This window comes from Eriocheir sinensis, unplaced genomic scaffold, assembly GCF_024679095.1.
Source record: "Eriocheir sinensis breed Jianghai 21 unplaced genomic scaffold, ASM2467909v1 Scaffold441, whole genome shotgun sequence".
Lineage (NCBI taxonomy): Eukaryota > Metazoa > Arthropoda > Malacostraca > Decapoda > Varunidae > Eriocheir > Eriocheir sinensis.
Genome location: NW_026111767.1, coordinates 133366 through 152500, shown reverse-complemented (window position 1 = coordinate 152500; position 19135 = coordinate 133366). Strand labels below are relative to the sequence as shown.

The 19135-nt window shown below is 47.4% G+C and overlaps 1 protein-coding gene across 1 annotated transcript in view; it reads left to right on the top strand.

Annotated features, from left to right (window-relative positions):
- The window catches only part of LOC126992323 (uncharacterized), a 29521-nt gene extending 15101 nt beyond the window's left edge, over window positions 1–14420 (top strand). Inside the window, exons 2-4 of the mRNA XM_050850996.1 lie at window positions 8129–8243; window positions 8455–8846; window positions 14375–14420. Of these exons, the coding sequence (XP_050706953.1) occupies window positions 8129–8243; window positions 8455–8846; window positions 14375–14420 (553 nt within the window). The remainder of the gene's footprint in view (window positions 1–8128; window positions 8244–8454; window positions 8847–14374) is intronic.
- The last annotated feature ends 4715 nt before the right edge of the window (window positions 14421–19135 follow it).

Here is a 19135-nt window from a genome sequence, read left to right as displayed (position 1 = left end):
TTGTATTCCCATTTCCGTGCCCTGAAGTGGTGGAAGACCATTCATCTCTCACACACCAAACGAAATGGTCGTTGGTAAGGATGGGCACCAAATGACATCAACTCATCATCCAAGTAGGCAAGTCAATTTCATTTGACTGGTCGTTGCAAGGCCAGTCTCTCGTCACGCTACCCTGTCAGGAGCAAACTCGTGCAGGTCAGGTACGAAGTCTGACCTTCTGACTGTTAAATGAGAAGTTCAGTCTCAGGCAACGGCACTTCTCTGTTCCGGTGGTCATCCTCACCTTCACGCAGTTCATTGTCCCTGTCACTTTCACTGTCACTGTCAAAGTCACTGTCACTGTCACTGTCAATACTGTCACTGTCACTGTCCAGAACAGTTCAGAGTCGAGATGTTGTTGTCATTACCATCCGTAGAAAAACAGCAGTCTCATGTACTTGTCGGGTTGCACAGGACGTCGGCGAGGTGTACCAGTACCTGAAGGATCTAGTATGACTGCTTGCAGTGGCAGTACCTGGAGAAAGGAGGAATTGGTGTCATAGAGATTCATGAAGTAGATAAACCAATATCGATCAATACATCTATAGTTTACATCAGTACACCACACACAAAAAAATACCATACCTTTGGGACCTTGGGTTGTAGCTAGGCATATTTCAGAGGGAGATCCATTATGACATTACTCTGAAGAGGATGAGCATAATGTTACGACGCTTCATGATATACGTAAAAGAAATCACTTATAATTTTATAAACTTTAGCTTACTCCCATGCATTTCACCCATGGGAAGAAATGCTCTCAATATGAATGTAAAGTGAAGACAAGAGAGAAAATAATAGGCGGACAAAAATAGTATGATGAGGAGGAAGGCAATCACACATGTACTATAATATGATATCATTATGTACACATTCTCTCTCTCTCTCTCTCTCTCTCTCTCTCCGTATGACATGTGTGGCCCATGACACTAATAAACATTGACTCGTTCATCAATTACATACTTTACATCAGTAGCACCACAAAACACATACCACTGGGGCCTTGGCTGTGCTCTAGGCACAGTTCCAGAGGAAGATCCATTGACCATGCATTACCTAAGAGAGGAAGAACATTTGTTACGACGCTTCATGACAGACGTACAAAATTATTTATAATTTTATAAATATGTTTACTCCCATGTATTCCATCTAAGAAGAAATGCCACTATATAAATGTACATCTATCTATCTATCTATCTGAGAGGGAGGAGGAAGAAACTGAAGATGTCCATTACTGAACACACACACACACACACACACACACACACACACACACACACACATTCTCCTCCTCCTGGTTCTCCTACTCTGGCTTTTTATATTGCATTTCATAACAAGTGATTGTTCACAGCTTCACATCAAGTGCATCAGTTTCCTGACTGATTGCCTTTGCTGGTAAGGTTGGACTGTTGAGCTCATCTGCAAGCAATTCTCAGGAATATCATTTGCTATTTTTGCACAGAAATTGTAACGTAGATCTCCTCAATTTACAGATATGGGACTGGTGGTTTAGGTTGAAGGAGCCTCACCACATGCTGTGGCTGAAAGAGGCCAGAGGCAATGACAAAATGAATGACGGAAGACGAAGGTAGGCCTGAAGGGCTACTATGTATTGTAAAGCAGGAACTTGACTCTTTGTGCGGCCAACACTACCTCACCACCAAACCCATCACCACCAACAACCCTACTCCCCCACCTACACCATCCTCATCAACAAACCAACCTCACCTACTCCCACTACTAAAACCTAAACAAATAATGCCTAATAAAAAAGTAAAGAGTAATAAAAAAAAAATCTTGGCTGGCTTTCCACCCACTGCGCCCACACATCTGTTATCTACCTCCCTCATGGTCCCGGTCATATTTTTTTTTTGTCTCTCTCTCTCTCTCTCTCTCTTCTTCTCTCTCGCGCTGACACACCACAAGGCGAAATTGAGATGTTCGTATAATATTTTTAGTGTGTTACGTGGATTATGATTTATTATTATTCTTAGGCTATTCTGACAAATATTATTCATAGATAGAAGCAGTATTTACTATTTAGTCTTTCATAAGCCACAGATTGTTGTTTCGAAGGGGTAAAAAATGAGAACATCCATTGTCAACGCTTTCTTTTGATATTGGCGCTCTGTTGGCTCATGGAGGAAAGGAGGAGGAGTATGAGAGGAGTGAAGTATGGTGAGAGACTGGGAATTATGTTGTGGGCCTCCCTGATTTAGACCTGACCAGCTCCTATACTACTACACACACACACACACACACACACACACACACACACACACACACACACAAGAAGAATGATAAGAATATACACACACACACACACACACACACACACACACACACACACACACACACACAAAATATGAATAAGAAAATAATCGAAATACACACAAATACCACACACTACTACTACTACTACTACTATGTACCAGTGATAACACACAGTCAATACTGCACACACACACACACACACACACACACACACACATACACACACACTGCACACAACAGTGCTGAAAAGAATCATAATACTGGCTACTCACCACCACCACTACCAGTACAACCACCACCTCACCACCACCACTCTACTACTCACCACCACCACCACCATCACCTTCTACCACCACCGCCACCACCACCCCCCCCCCCACCACCACCACCACCACCACTGCCACCACCACCACCACACACCACCACCACCACTCACCTCACTCACACACACACACACCAAACGAACTCCCACCACCACCACCACCTCACCACCACCACACCTCTCCTCTCCTCTCCTTTTCCTTTTCTCTCTCTCTCTCTCATAATTTTAGATGGGTACACACACACACACACACACACACACACACACACACACACACACACACACACACATAGGATAGTTGGTGTTGAACTGCTTGTTCACTGTTCATAGCACACCAGTTTCCTTGTTAAGGAACAAGTACTGCTGATACAAGACTGAAACACTTCCCACGACACTCTCTGTCTCTCTCTCTCTCTCTCTCTCTCTCTCTCTCTCAGCAAGGCAGTTGACACGATCACATGAGAAATTGAGATGTCTGTAGTATTTTTATAGTGTTTCGTGGATTATGATGGCTACGTGATGAGGAAGAATGGACTAAGGGAGGCAGGATGGGAGAGGAGGAAGCATGATGAGCCAGGCAGGAGGTGGGCGGGCAGGGTGGAACCACAAACAAGGAAAAAGTTTTAAATGTAACACAGCACCAGAGGAATGACTGTCCATAGATCCCACTAGCTCACTGCCCGCTCCCCTTATGAATCACCAGGTGGAAACTGAGGTCCCACAGGCATGCTTTTTCAGTCCTGTTTTTTTCTCTCTCTAAATAGCTAATGTAAATTTTATTTGTGATGGGTACACACACACACACACACACACACACACACACACACACACACACACACACACATAGGATAGTTGTGTTGAAAATCGCTTGTTCACTGTTCATAGCACACCAGTTTCTTGTTAAGGAACAAGCAATTGCTGATACAAGACTGAAATAATTCTCCATGACACTCTCCTAAAATAGCAACTGAATATTTCCCACACACACAAAGAAAAACACGATAACATATACTACTACTACTACCATTACAACTACCACTCCACACACAATCCCACCACCACCTCCACCACACACACACACACACACAAGAGAGAGAGATAATATATATATATATATATATATATATATATATATATATATATATATATATATATATATATATATATATATATATATATATATATATATATATATATACACACACACACACACACGTATGTATCATTGTACTCACCATAGCAATCTCGTTTCATCCTCTTCTTGAGCTGACTTCAAAAGACTCGGATTGTGAAGACACTGATGACTGGTCTGCTCTCAAAGGTGTTTTCTCATATACTGACCTGCAGGGTCCTGGGCTTCGGGCCAGGTCATCCTCCCCGGTAGCCAGGTGTCACCACCCAATTAACTCTTCCCACTGGGCGGTTTATGACATGCCACAGGTGTGGCTCCTCGCTGGTTAGGCTAAGGCCACAACTGTGGCGCGTAGCTGCTACCAGGTTAAGAGATAGGCTATTTTGAATTTCGTTATTCCACCATTTGGGTTTCTTCTTAGAAGCTGAACGTCTGTTACGATAGGGTACGCATATGCTTATGGCATTGTTCAATATTGTGGTGAAGGCCCCCCAAGATTTATCAATATCTGTTTCCGCCGTCATTTCAGTCCAGTCAGAATTATTTAGAATTGATCGGAGTCTTACGAAATTCGCTCTCTGATAATCAGGCACCTTTTCTTTACTAGGAGTTACTTTACTTTCTTTTATATTTATGCTGAATGTGATTGTTCGGTGATCGCTAGAACTAAAAACTGGACCAACATTTACTTCGTTAACTAGATCAGCTGTCGTTGAAAAGATAAGGTCAAGTATATTATTTTCCCGAGTCTGTTCTTGAACGTGTTTATGTAAATCACATTGTAGTAAATTTGTACAGGTCGAGCCCTGTATGACAGTTCAACGGTTCACCCCATCTTTTCACTGGCAAGTTAAAGTCCCCAACAATTACTGCCTCGCAACTGCTACTTGTTTCTAATAATAATTCACTTAATGCGTGGTCGATATCAAGAGTCTGCCTTGGCGGTCTGTAGATAAGTCCAATTACTATTTTACGAGATTTATTTTTAATTTCAATGAAGACCGTGTCTACATTGGTTATAATATCTGTTTCACGGATACTGGATGGAGAGAGTTGTGGATATAAAGATAACGCCTCCACCCTGTCTGTTCTCTCTTTCATGACTACAAATGGTATAACCCGGTAATCTATATTCCGCAATGAAATCTCTATTTGAAGTGTCTATCCAATATTCTGTGACTCCGATGATGTGATAATGATTTGTAGCTGCGAGGACTTCTAAGTCTTCAAATTTGTTACGTAGGCTACGAGCGTTTACATAGCAAGCTTTAATGTGATTCGAGTCGGGAGGTTTTCGGGTTGAGTGCACCCTTACGGTGGAGCTGCTGGTGTTCTCGCCTCCGCGTTTTTGGCTTTCGAAGACCACTTGGTCACAGAGCAGCCTCGAAACAGGCTGCTCCAACAGGGTTTAAGTGAATGCCATCAGGAAGGAACAAGTCTGAGTCGTAGTAAAAATTGTTCCACAAGATAGCGAAGAAGATGAATTAAATTAACAACGAGGTACATTGATCATGCGTGTGTACGATATTTGTTTTGCGAGTGGAGATGTCTCCATTCTTCCCCCAAGCCTGTGACAAGCGACAGAAGGAGGGAGGGAAGGAGGGAGGAAGGGAGGGAGGGAGGGAGGGAGGGAAAGAGAGTTACTTTCGTTTTTTTTTTGTATACCCTTTATTATATTTTTCCCACTAACTTCCTTTCACTTTTTATTCTTTATTGTTCTACCCTGTTGATTCGGTACCAGTACTTAGTGTTCATGAGCGTTATCGTTGTTCAGATAAATGACTACGATGCTTGGTGTTACAGGCGCGAAAATTTGAAAACGTCGGATCGGATAGGGTTAATGCAATCAATCGCTGGTGTGGTAAGTCGTTTGTGTAGATGGTGTATAATGTTGGCGAAATTGCGCTCCCTTGTGGAACTCCCGCTGTTAGTTTGAGGGGGGGACCCGTGTAATTCCCGATTTCTATCTTTGCGCGTCTGTGTATGATGAAGTTGTTTAAGAATTTGGTGGTGGTATCTTGGAGATTTAAATGGGCTATTTTATATTGCAGGCCATCGTGCCAAGCTTTGTCGAAAGCTTTTGAAACATCTCTTAGCATTATGTAACATTGTTTTTTCTGTGCTGTGTGATGTGCTAGTGTCTCGTGTACAGTGGTGAGTGCTATATCTGGTCCTCGTTTGTTTCTGAAGCCATGCTCAGTTTTATTTAATATATTATTTTCTTCAAAAAATTGTCTGAGTCTCGTGTTCATGATTTTTTCCATGATTTAGCCAGTGACTTCTAATAAAGAAATTGGTCTGTGGTTTATTGGGCTGGTGTGGTCTGTGTTAGGTTTGGGTATTGGTTTGACGACTGCAGTTTTGAATTTCTTAAGAAATATCCCATAGAGAGGGTGTGGTTGAATAGCCATTAGAGCTTTATTAGTGCGTTTTCTGGTAGATTTTTCAGTATTGATTTGTTGATTTTAGTTTCTCCTGGAGTATCATTTGGAGGTATTTTACTGGGCTTTGTATTTGTGTTTCTGAGATAAGCGTGTCTGTGTGCTGTGTGCCTTGGGGTCTGCCTATATCTGGTATATTATGTGTGCTGCGTGTTGCTTCATTTATTTGTAGGTATTCTTCGACTTCTCTTTGTTGTTCTGTGTCATGTTGAGCGTTTTCCTCGGGAGTAGTTTTGAATATGTTTTCCCAGATTTTCCGGAACATTTCTTCTTTCTCTTCGTCTTCTGTTAGTTTACGGTTGTTTTTGATGAGATGTTGTTTTACTGGTGTTTTCTTTGCTTCAATTTTATTGACCTGGTTCCAAAATTTTTGAGGATCGTGATAACTTTTTGTTAATTTTGTTAGTGACTGGGTGTAGTTTTTGTCTCTGATATTTTTGCTTTCTGTTTTTCTGTTGTTAGTGTTTTGTATCGATTATATTGTACTATATTCCAACCTTGTACTTCTTCTTGTAGATGCAATTGTTGGAACTGGTGATGGAGGTGTCTTAAACTTGGACTTGATATTTGTTTTTGCGATATGATTTTTCTTTTCATTGGTATATTGTTGGCCATTCCTTTTTCTATTACTTTATGCCATCGTTCCATTTTGTTATCTATTGTTTCCTTGATAATATCATCTTCTATTTCTTTCGTTTCTTTTCCTTATTCCACTTCCTCTTTTAGTTTTTCCCAATTTGCTTTTCTCATACCAAATGTTGGAGGGATTGAGTTAGTGATGGCTTTGCTTGTTAACGTAATGATTATGTAAAGATGGTCTGAAGTGGTAAGTGGCAGAGGGTTTATTATTGCGTTATGTGTGGCTTTGTTACTGGATATTACCATGTCGTATGTTGTAGTACGTGTGTTTTGCGAGAAGGGGTGATGGTGGTGGTGTTTATTGTATAGTGGTTGAGGTGATGATTTTTTCGTCTTCCTTTCCTCCAATCCTCCGTCCCCTCACTCCTCTAGATATACTTCCTCTCCCTCCTTTCTCTATCCTTCCTCTCCCTCCACTCCTTCTCCTTCCTCTCCCTCCCCTCCTTCTCCTTCCTCTCCCTCCCCTCTTTCTCCTTCCTCTCCCTCCCCTCTTTCTACTTCCTCTCACTCCCCTCCTTCTCCTTCCTCTCCCTCCCCTCCTTCTCCTTCCTCTCCCTCCCCTCTTTCTCCTTCCTCTCCCTCCCCTCTTTCTACTTCCTCTCACTCCTCTCATTCTCCTTCCTCTCCCTCCCCTCTTTCTCCTTCCTCTCCCTCCCCTCTTTCTCCATCCTCTCCCTCCCCTCTTTCTCCTTCCTCTCCCTCCCCTCTTTCTCCTTCCTCTCCCTCCCATCTTTCTCCTTCCTCTCCCTCCCCTCATTCTCCTTCCTCTCCCTCCCCTCCTTCTCCTTCCTCTCCCTCCCCTCTTTCTCCTTCCTCTCCCTCCTCTCCTTCTCCTTTCTCTCCCTCCCCTCCTTCTCCTTCCTCTCCCTCCCCTCTTTCTCCTTCCTCTTACTCCTCTTTTTCTCCTTCCTCTCCCTCCACTCCTCCTTCCTCTCACTCCCCTCTTTCTCCTTACTCTCCCTCCACTCCTTCTCCTACCACTCCCGACCCCCTGTCACCAACCTCTCCCGCCCCAACTTCTCCTTCCTCTCCCTCCCCTCTTTCTCCTTCCTATCACTCCTCTCCTTCTCCGTCCTCTTCCTTCTTTCCTTCTCCTTCCTCTCCCTCCCCTCCTTCTCCTTCCTCTCCCTCCCCTCTTTCTCCTTCCTCTCACTCCTCTCCTTCTCCTTCCTCTTCCTTCTCTCCTTCTCCTTCCTCTCCCTCCCCTAATTCTACTTCCCATCCCTCCTTTCTTTCTGCTTCCTCTCCCTCCAATCCTTCTCCTTCCTCTCCCTCCCCTCTTTCTCCTTCCTCTCCCTCCCCTCCTTCTCCTTCCTCTCCCTCCCCTCTTTCTCCTTCCTCTCACTCCCCTCCTTCTCCTTCCTCTCCCTCCCCTCATTCTCCCTCCTCTCCCTCCCCTCCTTCTCCTTCCTCTCCTTCCCCTCCTTCTCCTTCCTCTCCCTCCCCTCCTCCTTCCTCTCCCTCCACTCATTCTCCTTCCTCTCCCTCCCATCGTTCTCCTTCCCTTCAATCCCCTCTTTCTCCTTCCTCTCCCTCCCCTCTTTCTCCTTCCTCTCCCTCCCCTCCTTCCTCTCTCCTCTCCTTCTCCTTCCTCTCCCTTCCCTCCTTCTCCTTCCTCTCCCTCCCCTCTTTCTCCTTCCTCTCCCTCCCCTCCTTCTCCTTCCTCTCCCTCCCCTAATTCTCCTTCCTCTCCCTCCCCTCCTTCTCCTTCCTCTCCCTCCCCTCCTTCTCTTTCCTCTACCTCCCATCCTTCTCCTTCCTCTCCCTCCCCTCATTCTCCTTCCTCTCCCTCCCCTCTTTCTCCTTCCTCTCCCTCCCCTCTTTCTCCTTCCTCTCCCTCCCCTCCTTCTCCTTCCTCTCCCTCCCCTCTTTCTCCTTCCTCTCCCTCCCCTCCTTCTCCTTCCTCTCCCTCCCCTCATTCTCCTTCCTCTCCCTCCCCTCTTTCTCCTTCCTCTCCCTCCCCTCTTTCTCCTTCCTCTCCCTCCCCTCTTTCTCCTTCCTCTCCTCTCCTTCTCCTTCCTCTCCCTCCCCTCCTTCTCCTTCCTCTCCCTCCCCTCTTTCTCCTTCCTCTCCTTCCCCTCCTTCTCCTTCCTCTCCCTTCCCTCCTTCTCCTTCCTCTCCCTCCCCTCTTTCTCCTTCCTCTCACTCCCCTCCTTCTCCTTCCTCTCCTTCCCCTCATTCTCCTTCCTCTCCCTCCCATCATTCTCCTTCCTCTCCCTCCCCTCTTTCTCCTTCCTCTCCCTCCCCTCCTTCTCCTTCCTCTCCCTCCCCTCCTTCTTCTTCTCCCTCCCCTCTTTCTCTTTCCTCTCCCTCCCCTCCTTCTCCTTCCTCTCCCTCCCCTCCTTCTCCTTCTTCTCCCTCCCCTCTTTCTCCTTCCTCTCCCTCCCCTCTTTCTCCTTCCTCTCCCTCCCCTCTTTCTCCTTCCTCTCCCTCCCCTCTTTCTCCTTCCTCTCCCTCCCCTTCTCCTTCCTCTCCCTCCCCTCCTTCTCCTTCCTCTCCCTCCCATCCTTCTCCTTCCCCTCCCTCTCCTCTTTCTCCTTCCTCTCCCTCCCTTCCTTCTCCTTCCTCTCCCTCCCCTCCTTCTCCTTCCTCTCCCTCCCCTCTTTCTCCTTCCTCTCCCTTCCCTCCTTCTCCTTCCTCTCCCTCCCCTCATTCTCCTTCCTCTCACTCCTCTCCTTCTCCTTAATCTCCCTCCCCTCCTTCTCCTTCTTCTCCCTCCCCTCTTTCTCCTTCCTCTCCCTCCCCTCTTTCTCTTTCCTCTCCCTCCCCTCCTTCTCCTTATTGTCACTCCTCTCCTTATCCTTCCTCTCTCTCCCCTCCTTCTCCTTCATCTCACTCCCCTCTTTCTCCTTCCTCTCTCTCCCCTCTTTCTCCTTCCTCTCCCTCCCCTCCTTCGCCTTCCTCTCCCTCCCCTCCTTCTCCTTCCTCTCCCTCCCCTCTTTCTCCTTTCTCTCACTCCCCTCTTTCTCCTTCCTCTCCCTCCCCTCCTTCTCCTTCCTCTTACTAACCTCTTTATCCTTCCTCTCCCTCCACTCTATATCCTTCCTCTCCCTCCCCTCCTTCTCCTTCCTCTCACTCCCCTCATTCTCCTTCCTCTCCCTCCCCTCATTCTCCTTCCTCTCCCTCCCCTCCTTCTCCTTCCTCTCCCTCCCCTCCTTCTTCTTCCTCTCCCTCCCCTCTTTCTCCTTCCTCTCACTCCCCTCTTTCTCCTTCCTCTCCCTCCCCTCCGTCTCCTTCCTCTTCTTCCCCTCCTTCTCCTTCCTCTCCCTCCCCTCCTTCTCCTTCCTCTCTCTCCCCTCCTTCTCCTTCTTCTCCCTTCCCCCCTTCCCCTTCCTCTCTCTCCCCTCCTTCTCCTTCCTCTCCCTTCCCTCCTTCTTCTTCCTATCCCTCCCCTCCTTCTCCTTCCTCGCCATTCCCTCCTTCTCCTTCCTCTATCTCCCCTCCTTCTCCTTCCTCTCCCTTCCCTCTTTCTCCTTACTCTCCCTCCCCTCATTCTTCTTCCTCTCCCTCCCCTCCTTCTCCTTCCTCTCCCTCCCCTCCTTTTCCTTCCTCTCCCTCCCCTGCTTCTCCTTCCTCTCCCTCCCCTCCTACTCCTTCCTCTCCCTCCCCTCCTTCTCCTTCCTCTCTCTTCCCTCCTTTTCCATCCTCTCCCTCCCCTCCTTCTCCTTCCTCTCCCTCCCCTCCTTCTCCTTCCTCTCCCTCCCCTCCTTCTCCTTCCTCTCTCTCCCCTCCTTCTCCTTCCTCTCCCTCTTCTCCTTCTCCTTCTTCTCCCTCCCCCCTTCTCCTTTCTCTCCCTCCCCTCCTTCTCCTTCCTCTCCCTCCCCTCCTCCTTCCTCTACCTCCCCTCCTTCTCATTCCTCTCACTCCCCTCCTTTTCCTTCCTCTCCCTCCCCTCCTTCTCCTTCCTCTCCCTTCCCTCCTTCTCCTTCCTCTCCCTCCCCTCCTTCTCCTTCTTCCTCCTCCCCTCCTTCCTCCTCCTCTCCCCTCATTCTCCTTCCTCTCCCTCCCCTCCTTCTTCCTACCTCCCCTCCTTCTCCTTCCTCTCCCTCCCCTCCTTCTCCTTCCTCTCCCTCCCCTCCTTCTCCTTCCTCTCCCTCAACTGATTCTCCTTCCTCTCCCTCCACTCCTTCTCCTTCCTCTCCCTCCCCTCTTTGTCCTTCCTCTCCCTCCCCTCTTTCTCCTTACTCCCTCTCCCCTCCTTCTTCTTCCTCCCCCTCCCCTCCTTTTCCTTCTTCTCCCTCCCCTTCTCCTTCCTCTCCCTCCTCTCCTTCTCCTTCCTCTACCTCCCTCTCCTTCCTCTCCCTCCCCTTCTCTTTCCTCTCCCTCCCATCCTTTTCCTTCCTCTCCCTCCCCTCCTTCTCTATCCTCTCCCTCCCCTCCTTTTCCTTCCTCTCCCTCCCCTCCTTCTCCTTCCTCTCCCTCCCCTCCCTCTCCTTCCTCTCCCTCCTCTCCTTCTCCATCCTCTCCCTCCCCTCCTTCTCCTTCCTCTCCCTCCCATTCTCCTTCCTCTCCATCCCCTCCTCCTTCCTCTCCCTCCCCTCCTTCTCCTTCCTCTCCCTCCCCTCCTTCTCCTTCCTATCCGTAACCTCCTTCTCCTTCCTCTCCCTCCCCTCTTTCTCTTTCCTCTCCCTCCCCTTCTCCTTCCTCTCCCTCCTCTCCTTCTCCTTCCTCTCCCTCCCCTCCTTCTCCTTCCTCTAATTCCCTTCCTTCTCCTTCCTCTCCCTCCCCTCCCTCTCCCTCCTCTCAATCCTCTCCTTCTCCTTCCTCTCACGCCTCTCCTTCTCCGTCCTCTTCCTCCCTTCTTTCTCCTTCTTCTCCTTCCCCTCCTTCTCCTTCCTCTCACTCCTTACCTTCTCCTTCCTCTCACTCCCCTCCTTCTCCTTCCTCTCCCTCCCCTCCTTCTCCTTTCTCTCCCTCCTCCTTCTCTTCCTCCCTCCCTCTCCTTCCTCTCCCTCCTTTCCTTCTCCATCCTCTCCCTCCCCTCTTTTTCTTTCCTCTCCCTCCTCTCCTTCTCCTTCCTCTCTCTCCCTTCCTTCTCCTTCCTCTCCCTGCCCTCCTTCTCCTTCCTCTCCCTCCCCTCCTTCTCCTTCCTCTCCCTCCCCTCCTTCTCCTTTCTCTATCTCCCCTCCTTTTCCTTCCCATCACTAACCTCCTTCTCCTTCCGCTCCCTCTCCTCCTTCTCCTTTCTCTCCCTCCTCTCCTTCTCCTTCCTCTCCCTCCCCTCCTTCTCTCCCTAACCTCCTTTTCCTTCCTCCCCTCCCTCCTTCTCTTTCCTCTCCCTCCCTCATTATCCTTCCTCTCCCTCCCCTCCTTCTCCTTTCTCTCCCTCCCCTCATTATCCTTCCTCTCCCTCCCCTCTTTCTCCTTCCTCTCCCTCCGCTCCTTCTCCTTCCTCTCCCTCCCCTCATTCTCCTTCCTCTCCCTCCCCTCCTTCTCCTTCCTCTCCCTCCCCTCCTTCTCCTTCCTCTCCCTCCCCTCTTTCTCCTTCCTCTCCCTCCCCTCCTTCTCCTTCCTCTCCCTCCCCTCTTTCTCCTTCCTCTCCCTCCCCTCCTTCTCCTTCCTCTCTCTCCTTCTCCTATCCTCCCCTCTTTCTCCATCCTCTCCCTCCACTCCTTCTACTTCCTCTCCCTCCCCTCTTTCTCCTTCCTCTCCCTCCTCTCCTTCTCCTTCCTCTCCCTCCCCTCTTTCTCCTTCCTCTCACTCCCCTCCTTCTCCTACCTCTCCCTCCCCTCCTTCTCCTTTCTCTCCCTCCCCTATTTTTTCCTTCCTCTCCATCCACTCCTTCTCCTTCTTCTCCCTCCCCTCCCTCTCCTTCCTCTCCCTCCTTTCCTTCTAAATCCTCTCCCTCCCCTCCTTCTCTTTCCTCTCCCTCCTCTCCTTCTCCTTCCTCTCTCTCCCTTCCTTCTCTTTCCTCTCCCTGCCCTCCTTCTCCTTCCTCTCCCTCCCCTCCTTCTCCTTCCTCTCCTTCCCCTCCTTCTCCTTTCTCTCCCTCCCCTCCTTTTCCTTCCTATCCCTAACCTCTTTCTCCTTCCTCTCCCTCCCCTAATTCTCCTTTCTCTCCTTCCTCTCCTTCTCCTTCCTCTCCCTCCCTTCCTCCTTCCTCTCTCTCCCTTCCTTCTCTTTCCTCTCCCTAACCTCCTTTTCCTTCCACTCCCTCCCCTCCTTCTCCTTCCTCTCGCTCCCCTCCTTCTCCTTCCTCTCCCTCCCCTCCTTCTCCTTACTCTCCCTCCCCTAATTCTCCTTCCTCTCCCTCCCCTCTTTCTCCTTCCTCTCCCTAAACTCCTTCTCCTTCCTCTCCCTCCCCTCATTCTCCTTCCTCTCCCTCCCCTCCTTCTCCTTCCTCTCATTCCCCTCCTTCTCCTTCCTTTCACTCCCCTCTTTCTCCTTCCTCTCCCTCCATTCTTTTTCCTTCTTCTCCCTCCCCTCTTTCTCCTTCCTCTCCCTCCCCTCCTTCTCATTCCTCTCCCTCCCCTCTTTCTCCTTCCTCTCCCTCCCCTCTTTCTCCTTCATCTCTCTCCTCTCCTTCCCCTTCCACTCCCTCCCCTCTTTCTCATTCCTCTCCCTCCCTCCTCTCCCGGGTATGCGGGTGAATTGTTTTCACCTCAGGGAACTAGACGTCCCTGCCCTGCATAGTCTCAGGTCACCCTTGGACAAGGTGTAATACCTGATCTGTCTCCCGTGCCAGGGTCACGGTGAAGCCTCTGGGCAGCAGCAGTGGTGGATTGGACTGCAGGCAGAGGATCTCTTTATGAGACAATGGCTGGAGTTCCAGGGTCCTAGTCAGCTGGACCGTGCCTAATTATTTAGGCCTGCGGTGTAGAGGAGTGTGGCGACCTCTACACTAATAAAAGCCTCCCTGGGAACCAGTTGTCGGTGTGAGCTCCCCGTCCCTCCCCTCTATCGACGGTACTCCCATCTCTATTCTTCATAACAGCTGGTTCTTGTTTTTTTTTCTCCTGAAAGAGATATCTTCCGTGGGCCATTTGAGGTTGTACCTCCCGGCTTCTAGGTGGAGTTTCTGAGGGTTTATCTTATACTCAAGGAATATTTCAGTCTTTTGGTCTCTCAGGAAGGGCGTCTGATACTCTCTAGAGTTGGTGGAGAACACCTGGTGACAGGTGCCACTGGCCAGGCCTCGAAAGGGTCGCAGAGTTGGGTTAGACGTTTCGGAAAGTGGGAACAATTGCTGGTTCCTCTCCTCCTTGCCAGCTCTGCTCTGTGTGACTACGCCGGCCCCGTGCTATGGGACAAAACTTCGAGGACAATAGCTGAAAAGCGCCGGGTTGTGAAAGTCTCTCTCGTGACCGAGGCTCAGGACAAGCGATTGGTCTTTGAGGCGTTTTCAAGACCCTGTGGGGCGAACTCCCAGTGTTGGGCATCTAACACAGCAGTATCTAATTTCCATGCACAATTTTATACAATTCAATTTATGGTCACAATTTAAAGAGTATTTCAGCGACAGCGCTTGAAATATTTGCCCAAACTGTTAACTCGATTAAAATTCTATCATTGCCTTCGAACCGTAAGTGTGACGTCTGGCCCTGACGTTGTGCAGCTCAGTTCTTCCAGCTGAGTAAAACTTGCCTCCTCTGCGTTCAAGATTACATCTACAGAAGGCTGTGACTGAGTGGAAAGTCAAGCACAATGATCTTGAAAAAGAAATTTGTAGCCCTTCAGGAATTTGTTTTAACAAATGTGGCAGTGACTCCACTATCGATGGTGGAGGCCCTCCACTGAGACTGTGCCCTCTCAGACGACCCTCCTGCTTCACGGGAGGACGTGTTACCTGCCTCACAGGTTGACTCCCAGCCTGCCTCACAGGATAACCCCAGCCTGCCTCACAGGCTAACCCCAGCCTGCCTCACAGGCTAACCCCAGCCTGCCTCACAGGCTAACCCCAGCCTGCCTCACAGAACAACCGCCAGCCTGCCTCACAGGCTGACCCCCAACCTGCCTCACAGGCTAACCCCAACCTGCCTCACAGGTTGACTCCCAGCCTGCCTCACAGGACAACTTCCAGCCTGCCCCACTTAACGCTTCTCTTCCTGCTTCACAGGATGTCGGGTTCCAACCTGTAAGGAATGGAGCCAAACCGAAGCAGGCAACAGGATTTACTGACCCCCACTACCTTCAATAGGTTCCAGGTGCTGGCAGACACCATGGAGGATGAGTTTGAGACTCGCCTAGTTGGGAACTCCATGGTGCGTGGCCAGCTGGTCGAGTTCTGTGGTCGTTCATTAAACGGCCGCAGAAAACGTTACTACTATCCAGGTGCCAGACTGGACGACATCACCGCAGCGTGCGATGATGTCACGAGAAATGCCGACCGAAACACCCTATTTGTCATTCACGCGGGCACAAATGACGCAAAGACAACCCGTTCTGAGGAACTGCATAAGAAATACCGCCGCATGATCAAGCAGTATAAACGTAAAACGGATGCCAGTAACATCATAATCTCAGGAATCCTCCCGAGGGTCGGTGCCGAATCTAGCTTTTACAGTAAGGCCTTCAGGACAAACAACAGACTTCAGTCCCTTTGCTCACAAGAAAACGTCCAGTTCGCTAACTTGTGGAACAATTTTTACTACGATTCAGACTTGTTCCTTCCTGATGTCATCCACTTAAACCCTGTTGGAGCAGCCCGTTTCGGGAGGCTGCTCTGTGACCAAGTGGCTCTTCGAAAGCCAAAAAGCACGGAGGCGAGAACACCAGCAGCTCCACCGTAAGGGAGCACTTAACCCGCAAAACCCCCGACTCGAATCACATTAAAGCTTGCTATGTAAACGCTCGTAGCCTACGTAACAAATTTGAAGACTTAAAAGTCCTCGCAGCTACAAATCATTATCACATCATCGGAGTCACAGAATCTTGGATAGACACTTCAAATAGAGATTTCATTGCGGAATATAGATTACCGGGTTATACCATCTTTAGTCATGAAAGAGAACAGACAGGGTGGAGCCGTTATCTTTTATATCCACAACTCTCTCCATCCAGTATCCGTGAAAACAGATCTTATAACCAATGTAGACACGGTCTTCATTGAAATTAAAATAAATCTCGTAAAATAGTAATTGGACTTATCTACAGACCGCCAAGGCAGACTCTTGATATCGACCACGCATTAAGTGAATTATTATTAGAAACAAGTAGCAGTTGCGAGGCAGTAATTGTTGGGGACTTTAACTTGCCAGTGAAAAGATGGGCTGAACCGTTGAACTGTCATACAGGGCTCGACCTGTACACAAATTTACTAAGTGATTTACATCAACACGTTCAAGAACCGACTCAGGAAAATAATATACTTGACCTTATCTTTTCAACGACAGCTGATCTAGTTAACGAAGTAAATGTTGGTCAATTTTTAGTTCTAGCGATCACCGAACAATCACATTCAACATCAATATGAAAGAAAGTAAAGTAACTCCTAGTAAAAAAAGGTGCCTGATTATCAGAGAGCGAATTTTGCAATACTCAGATCAATTCTAAATAATTCTGACTGGACTGAAATCACGGCGGAAACAGATATTGATAAATCTTGGGTGGACTTCACCACAATATTGAACAATTCCAAAAGCATATTCGTACCCTATAGTAACAGACGTTCATCTTATAAGAAGAAACCAAAATTGTGGAATAAAGAAATTAAAAATAGCCTATATATTAAAAAAAGCGTATACAGTATGTACATATCATCTTAGAGCGAGGCTGACAAACTAGAGTTGGACAGAATTCGCCGCGAAACCAAGAAATTAGTAAAACGAAGCAAGAAAATTCTTCAAGAATATATAGCGGAAACAAGTAAATATAATCCTAAAGATTTTTTTAGCTATGTAAATAATAAAAAGTCACTCACTTGTAGTATCGGACCGCTTGCTAATGACAATGGTGACCTCACGAACGATGAAAATGAAATGGCTACAATCCTAAATAACTTTTTCGCATCCGTATTTACCGACGAAGATTGTTTATCACCTCAACCGCCGGAGGCTAAAAGGACCGAAAAGATTTTACATGGCGTGCTCATCGTAGAAAGTGACATTTTATGCACAACTGAAAAGATTAAAGTAAGCAAAGCTCTGGATCCAGACAAAGTTACCTCTAGAATTTTAAAAGAAATCAAACATCAAATTTTTATATTGCTCTCTATCTTATTCAATAAATTTTTAACAGCTGGAAAAGTACCGTTGGATTCGAAACTAGCAAATGGCACACCAATTTACAAAAAGGGGGACAAGTCTCATATAGGAAACTGTCGACCAATTAGCCTGACATCGATTGTTTGTAAGTTAATGGAGACTATCATTCGCGACAATATGGTGAAATTCTTCGAAGAAAATAATATAATAAATAATTCGCAGCATGGCTTCCGTAGTAAACGTTCGTGTTTGACTAACTTACTTGATTTTTTTCACTATATTTTTGAGGTGTTCGATGAAAGCAGATCAGTAGATATCATATATCTGGATTTTCAAAAGGCATTTGATAAGGTCCCCCACCAACGATTGCTCAGCAAACTACTGGCGCACGGTATCTCGGGTAACATTCACAATTGGCTTGCGGACTGGCTCTCTGAGCGGAAACAGAGATTAGTTCTAAACGGTGTTACATCTAACTGGCTCGATGTCAAAAGCGGCGTACCTCAAGGATCAGTGCTTGGCCCCATGCTCTTCTTAATTTATGTAAATGATATCGATGATGGGCTCACTTGCAAAGTATCAAAATTTGCTGATGACACAAAAATTGCTAGTAAAGTAACAGCGATACTCGACGAAGAAGCTTTACAATCAGATATAGATCGACTTGCACGTTGGGCCAATCAATGGCAAATGAAATTTAACGTTGAGAAATGTAAAGTGTTGCACATCGGAAAAAATAACAATCACGTTCGGTACGTAATGAATGGCCAACAACTTTCTGCAGTAAGTAAAGAAAAGGATCTTGGAATCACTATATCAAGCGATTTAAAGCCCGGTCAGCATTGTTCAGAGGTAGTTAAAACTGCAAATAAATTGGTTGGCTTCATCGGACGAGTCTTTAATAATAAATCGGAAAAAGTAATATTAAAACTATATAATTCGTTGGTTCGACCCCGTCTAGAGTACTGTGTACAGTTTTGGTCTCCCTACTACAGAAAAGACATAGAAAAGTTGGAACGGGTCCAACGAAGAGTAACAAAGATGATTCCTAGGTTGAGAAATTTGTCATATGAACAAAGGCTTAAAAGTAAATTTATTCAGCCTATCAAAACGAAGAATGCGAGGCGATCTAATAGAAGTGTTTAAAATGTTCAAAGGATTCAGTGATATTAATGCGGAAGATTACTTTACAATTGATCGATCAAATAGAACAAGAAGAAATCACAATTTGAAGATAAGTGGTAAAAGATTCTCATCGCACGAAGCTAAACACTTCTTCTTCAATCGAGTTGTTAATGTTTGGAACTCTCTACCTTGTGATGTCGTTGATAGTACAACAGTTACGGCCTTCAAGAATAGATTAGACAAGTGTTTTGAATCCAACCAGCAACTAAGATATTACTCATTGTCGTAATAACGTTAAGTTCTTTCGAATACTGGTGTCCTTGTCCGCTTTTATCGCCCGGTTAGTGGTAGCAGTAATGGTAGTTCTTTCCTCTTTCCTACATAAATTCCATGCAGTTTTTCCATGCTGCATGGTTCTTTTTCCTTTCCTGCCAGCTTTGGCTGGAGGGATGGGGGGGTGGGGAGGAGCCTTCGCCTTTGCTGTCCTTCATCTTCCACCTTTGATTAGATAGTTAGTGTAGCTTGTCACAAACAACCTCGTAAGGACCAGCAGGTCTGCTGTTGTTTGTTCTTCCTTTGTGTTCCTTTGTGTTCCTTCCTCTCCCTCCCTTCCTTCTCCTTCCTCTCCCTCCCCTCCTCCTTCCTCTCCCTCCCCTCCTTCTCCTTCCTCTCCCTCCCCTCCTTCTCCTTCCTCTCCCTCCCCTCCTCCTTGCAACTGAGAAACCAGATGTGGTACGCATCACAGAGACTTGGGCCAACTCTGCACATCTAGTATCTGAACTGTAATTTCCCGGGTACGAAAGCTTCCAAAAAAATCGAATGCACAAGAAAGGAGGAGGAGTAATTTGCTACGTAAAAAGTACGCTCCCTGCCATAAAAATAGACAAACAGGACGCAGAGAATTACGACTCCGTCTATGTGGAAATAACTGCGAATAATAAGAAACTAACACCTGCGACCGTATACAGGCCTCCAAAACAACAAGCAGCCGATGACACTGCCCTGTACGAAGAGCTTCACT